Raw genomic sequence first — 6,350 nt, 5'->3', positions numbered from 1 at the left:
TCCCGTCCCGCTAGCCAGCCCTTCCCCGCTCCGTGAACACCCCCGGGGCCGCCCTTGGGCAGCCTGCGGGAGGTTTTCCCTCAGCACCCGCCTTGCAAGGGCCGCCCGGGGTCCTGGTTCTCCGCCGGCCGGAGGGCTGAGGGGAAAGCAGTGGGAGAGCCCGGTTGCCGGTGAGGGGTCCGCCCCCCTCTACAAGGGCGTGCTGTTAAGCTGTGAAACGCCACAGTATAGGATGTTGTGGGTACTGAACGCTTGCCAGCGATCGGGGGAACAGGGACCGTTTAGTATAGATGCTTTAGTGTAGAGAAACAGCATCTGACTGGGGAAGTGTGAACCCGAGGGAATGTTTAGACGTGGTGAACATCATATATGCTTCTCTTCTTGTCTGTGCTTTCACAGGCATCTGCCTTTGGCAACAGAGGACGAAACAGGCTCTTGGCCCAGGTGGGATTTGGGCTGACCCTGTGTAGGCGGTAGGATGTGGTTAGATATGCCTGGTGTTTGCTGGCTGGCTGGTGCAGGTATTGTAATTGAAATGCAGAGTAATTGCTACCAGAGAAAACTTTATTTCTGTCATAGATACAAGCTATTTGCTAATAAATACTTAGTTTATGTGAGAAGCTAAATACTTTAGCTTCTTCTGGTGAACTCCGATGGATGTGTTCTTTTCTGAGTACATCTGTCAAGTTGCAGAAACAGCAAATGTTAACTGTAATGGTCAACATTCAAATTTGGCTATTACTCACAGACTCATATGTACTTTTTTGGTATAACTAAGTTTATTCACAGTTAGAAAGAGTCTTGTGGAAGTTCAAATGTGAACTTCAGAGATTGGGATATTTTATAGTGTTCCTGAAGAAAAGACACAGCAGAAAGCTGTGTTACCAGCATCGTTGTTTTTTTTTTTAAAGTCTAGGCTAAGGGTTTTGATGTACCAACTAATGTACCCACATTATTATAGTATGGATTAGCGTAGTAGATTATTAATAAAGCTATTGGTGTGTCTAAAAATGGAAATCAATGGAAAAAGAAATGTAGGTGGTTCTAAGCTATAAGTGAAAGTGAGGGAGCTTGCTAATAAATAAATCTGTAGTTAGGAAATTGGTTGTTTTGGCTCACTTGCGTACATGAGAAAGGGCTCTAACAACTGCAACTGCAACTGGCTTGTGAATTCACCACTGTAAAACATGAGGAAAATTTGGAGGGGGTGAAATTTGGGGGGCAGAGGGGGGGAAGGCTGTATGCTACTTAAGTTTGACATGATTAAGCATTGGGGAAAGAATACTTGAGCAGATGCATCTCAAGGAAAACATTCCGCATGAAATCAGTAATTTCTTCTGTTAATTCAGTTGCTGTAAGCCACGAGTCAATAAAACCATGGTGATAACTCCTTACTGCTCTGCCCAGAACCCATTTTCCTCTCCCTCTTTGACTCAGCCGGATGATCCTGTCTTCCCTCCAAACCTCAGGCTATCAGATCTCTGTGTTACTTGGATTTTGTTGCACAGTAACAACTCCTGTTGCCCTCTCTGCTCTGTAGGACTGACTGATTTCTTGCCTAACCTTTCCTTTCTTTTCTGACTCTTTTCAGTCCTTTTTACCTGGAGAAATCTCTTGACTTTCCACTGTACTGCACGAGAGAATGCAAAGGTGCAGCACCTAGCCCAACAGAGTGATCTGCTCAAACTCTTGATCTTATCCCAGGCTCCTGGCCCTGCACTTAGACACTCAGCATTTCTCCTCGTCTGTGATCCAGATGTCTGATTTCCCACTTCAAAACAAAACCACTTCTAACAGTTTAGTTCTGAGGCTCTTCATTACTTCTGCAGGAAAAAAAAGACCAACACAATCCTGCTGTCCTGTGCAGCTTCCTTCTTTCCCAGCAGAACGTTCCTCTCCTGTCCTTTTCCCAGCTCATCTCAGAGCCTCAGCTGCCTTTCCTTTGCGGTGTGGAGATCAAAGAGGGTGGCTGTTGAATAACAGTTACTGCTGGTTCTCCTGGGCTTCTTTTGAACCAGCACCACTCTAGCGTTGTCGATCGGCAGGACTTTCTGCGCTTGTATCTATCGTAGCGCAGATCTTCCTGTGATAGGGGCCCCCGTAAGTTGCAAACAAGAACTAGCCCAGTGCTCTGAGTGAGTTCCATCAAGCACAGAAGGTTCTGCCTCAGGGTAGATGCTATGTTATAGTGATTTAAATTTAGCTTTCTTGTTACGCAGTAATATATTTTTTCCCCCCCTTACAGGTATCCGCTGACAAATTACACATTTGGTACAAAGGAGCCCCTGTATGAGAAGGACAGTTCCGTGGCAGCTCGGTTTCAGCGCATGAGGGAAGAGTTTGACAAGATCGGCATGAGGCGGACAGTGGAAGGGGTTCTGATTGTACATGAGCACAGGCTGCCCCACGTGCTGCTGCTGCAGCTGGGTACAACTTTTTTCAAGCTGTAAGTGTCTGTTTCTTCAATGTAACTTTTAGTTTATTGTCACAGACCACTAAATGTGTGGGCTAGAGGTCAAAGCATGGCTCACTGATAGGTGTTTTGAATGAGATTTATTTCTTGCAAAGGCTTAGTCTGGGAAAACTTTTTTTTGAATGGTGGGATTTTCATTTAAAGTGTATTTGTCTGACTCTGCCTGTGAATGGGGTGACTTAGTTTGGAACCGACTGGGAATCTTAGTTACAGTGCATCACTGTGGTAAAATCCTGTTTAAAACTCGTTACCAGTAGTCATTGTGTTGTACTTATATTGTGAAAGCTGTTACGCTTAAATATGCTTCTGTCATGGCTGCAAAAATGGTAAAGTGGAGATCAAGGAATAAACCCCAGTAAATGCAGAACATGTTTACAAACTACTGGGTGAGCTGGGGACAGGAAGAAAGGTAGGCATCTAAATTTGAGAAAATTGCTTCAGTTCATCTTGTAGTTATTGCTGCTGGAGTGAAATGTTAGTGTTTGGATCATATGGTCGTAGTGATGGTGGTGGTGCTTGTTCTCTTTTTTCAAACTGGATGGGCTTGACTTGTCTCAAGTTATCCTGCTTGTGTTCTTGCTCTTGTGTTTTTAACATTTATATTGTTTGTTCTCAATTTTGCGTGTGTGTGAAGTCTGATTTTATATCCAGGTTCTTTTCTGACATCTTCATTTGGGAGATGTTTGTGGACAAAATGGGCTAGACTCTAAGAGTTCTGCAAAACTCCGTAATGATGAAAAAGTGGGTTTAGTTTTTTTCATTAACCTTGCATCAAATGCAGGATGGTTCCCCATATGAGTTTTATTTTCTGTTTCCTGTGTGCTTCAGTGAGTGCTCTTTTTGAGATAAGCACAAACATCATCGGTATTTACAGCTCTTTCTTCAACTTCTGGTGCTTTTATATTATCGTTAATACCTTTTAAGTGTCCCAGTTATTATCATGTATATTGTTATACCTTGTCCTGCTGAAGTTAAAGTACTACTTAAAGGGACGTACGGTAGCCATTTTAGTCATGATTTTGGTGAAAGCTATCAGCAAAGTTAGATTTGGAACTTCTGACTTAAGCGCCTTGAGTGAATTTGTAACTCCCTGCCCGGAAGCACATCCAAACTTACCTGTGAAAGTCGGTAAATGCAATAAAACATAACTTTAGCTTTCATCATTGATTATTTTAACAGACCTGGTGGTGAACTCAATCCAGGAGAAGACGAGGTAGAAGGGCTCAAACGCTTAATGACAGAGGTCTGTTTTCTTTGATTTTGTTGCTACACCGGAATGTTAGATTATTTTAGAGTTAACAGAATAAGCCAAAACATTGGTCTCCTTCCTGCTTCTGTTACTTTTGATGCTTTTGTGATGTTCCCAGGTACTTAACTGAAAACTTACTGCTTTATTTGTTATCTGCATCGTGACTGTGACGGAGCAGTCTAGTGGCTGACCTCCTGCCCTGCTTCTCAAGTCCTGTGTTCATTTGCAGCTCTGCTTTTTGGCTGGCTTCAGGCAAATGAGTGTGCAGATGGGCAATAAAATATATTGTGGAGCACAACTGGTGAGGACTTGCCTTTGAGATAGTCTTCCCGGTGCACCACTTAACCTTCCATGCTCTCCAAGTAACCTGAATTAATTCTGTCGGGTAGCGTAACGATGCGTTTCATTCTTCCCATTGGTCTGATAGGACTCAGTTCAACTTAATACAGCATGGAATTTGAAATGCTCTGTAAAATGTCCTTGTCCTGTCAGGTGAGGCTTTTAGTAAAAAATGTCACTTTATATAAAAAATACTCTAAAATTCTATTAAAAGCTGTTCCAGAGCAGTTCTGAACTACGTCAGACCCTTATTACAGCAAGTCTTTGGGCTTCCAGTATGCGTTTGCTAAAAAAAAATTGACTTGGGGCAGTTAGAGTTTTGACTGTAACTGGGTTTTTGGTAGATACTGGGTCGTCAGGATGGTGTTCAGCAAGACTGGGTGATTGATGACTGCATTGGTAACTGGTGGAGACCGAACTTTGAACCTCCACAGGTGAGTACTCCTGTTGACTTTCATTTTCAGTCAAGTATTGATTGTACTTCCAAAAGCCTTCAACTTACCAGTTGGGCTTTTTGAGTACCTGCTGCATGAGCAATTAGCTTTTCTGGTTTTTACCTATTTCATCTCCTTTCTGTGGCTGAGGAGAAACTACAAACTTTTTTTTTTTCTGGAAACTCCCATCTCCCTCCTCATGCCCGTCCTGATGGATGAGAAACCACTGGACATAATAGCTTCCAGTCCTGTGCCGAGCCAGACACACCATTTAAATTCCTGTTGGAGCCACAATGGAAACTCTTGTGCTGCTGCATGTGGAACAGATGCCCTGTGAATAAATTAGTCTCACTACCCTATTTCTAAATGCTTTAATACTGAAAATACTTGCTGAGTTTGCTGTTAATGAATTTTTGTCTTACTGAGTTGTTTTAACTGCTTGTGAGTATTGGTGCCTCTTTAGGTCCTGTCAATCATTGTGACAGCAACAGCTTTCCTTTCTGAGTACTTTCTTATAAAAGTGGTTTTCATTATTTGATGACATGAAATACATGATACATTGAAAGCTTGCGCAGTGCTTGATCATTTATAAAGTAGCACTTAAGATTGCACAATATTTTCAAAGTTCTGTACAGCCAATTCTTTCTGTTTTTCTTCCAGTATCCCTATATCCCAGCTCATATTACAAAACCAAAAGAGCACAAAAAGCTTTTCTTGGTCCAGCTTCAAGAAAAGGGTAAGTGTTTGTTTGCAACAAAGGATTGTATTTATAACAATGGCTAATAGCTTGCATTTTACACAAGGAAATGTAGTAGCAAGTTTGTGTTCATATGCTTGCAGTTGCTTATAGCTCATTGCTAAAAGAGTTAAATGCCAATTATCAGTTTTGAAGGTAGGTGATCCTTTGAACACGAGTTCCTAGTATTCCTGCTCCTGCATCAGTGTATGTACAGCACGTGAACCCCATATTTAGAAAAGGAATAAACCCGCTCTGGTGCTGTAGTGCTATATGTAGTGATCTTGGTCTGAGAGGTGTGGGGGGCCGTGGTACCTTGGCTGAACATCTGGTGGTTTTTTCTTACTAATCACCTTGTATTTGTTTTTAGCTTTGTTTGCAGTCCCCAAAAATTACAAGCTGGTCGCTGCACCATTGTTTGAGCTCTATGACAACGCACCAGGATATGGACCCATTATTTCCAGCCTTCCTCAACTTTTGAGCAGGTATATTATGGTCTATTTGTATTGTAGTCCTTGTCCCCATTTGCTGTGGGACACCAGAGTGAGGCTAGGCGCTACAGAAACCAACTTGAAAAGGTTGCAGCTGTCCCAAAGAGCTTAGAATCTACCTTGGACAAGATGTGTTGGACAACTTAGAGGCACTGATCGCAACTTGCTAGCACCAAAGTCCTATTAGCAGTTGTAGAAAAGGAAAATGTGAAAGAGAGTGAGGAGGAAGCTGTGCACAGGCTAAGGAACAACTTCTCGTAAGCATTAGGGACAGCGTGGGAGTGAAAGCAAAGATGAAGCTGTGTTTGAAGCACTGAGTTAGGTGTGTATGTTATCACAGCTTTGTGCTGATTAAATGTGGGTTTTTTTAGACTCTGTGGTAGAGTTTATAACATGTAGCATCTTTATAACACAAGTATGTGTAGGGACAGCTGTATTTTTTTTTTTTCCTTCCTTTTCCCAACGTACACGCTCTTTGGCTTTCTTACCTGAAAATGGCTCGTACCTCGGGTCTCCAGAGCTCGCTAATCTCACTGGTTTCTGTTAGTTCAGCAAATGTTCAGGCATGCCAGGCATCCCACAGCCTGTCAGCTGTTACTCGGGGAGGTAGTTCTGTCATCCACCTACT

General features: G+C 42.6%; 1 protein-coding gene across 1 annotated transcript in view; it reads left to right on the top strand.

Moving 5' to 3' along the window:
- Positions 1–2,130: 2,130 nt before the first annotated feature.
- NUDT21 (nudix (nucleoside diphosphate linked moiety X)-type motif 21) overlaps positions 2,131–6,350 on the top strand; it is a 5,272-nt gene continuing 1,052 nt past the window's right edge. Inside the window, 6 exon segments of the mRNA XM_009695978.1 lie at positions 2,131–2,223; positions 2,226–2,446; positions 3,653–3,716; positions 4,406–4,495; positions 5,156–5,231; positions 5,602–5,716. Of these exon segments, the coding sequence (XP_009694280.1) occupies positions 2,176–2,223; positions 2,226–2,446; positions 3,653–3,716; positions 4,406–4,495; positions 5,156–5,231; positions 5,602–5,716 (614 nt within the window). The 5' untranslated portion in view covers positions 2,131–2,175.

The sequence above is a fragment of the Cariama cristata genome, unplaced genomic scaffold, assembly GCF_000690535.1.
Source record: "Cariama cristata isolate BGI_N322 unplaced genomic scaffold, ASM69053v1 scaffold10872, whole genome shotgun sequence".
Lineage (NCBI taxonomy): Eukaryota > Metazoa > Chordata > Aves > Cariamiformes > Cariamidae > Cariama > Cariama cristata.
Note: the sequence above shows the minus strand (reverse complement) of the source record. Positions and strands in the feature narration are given on the sequence as shown.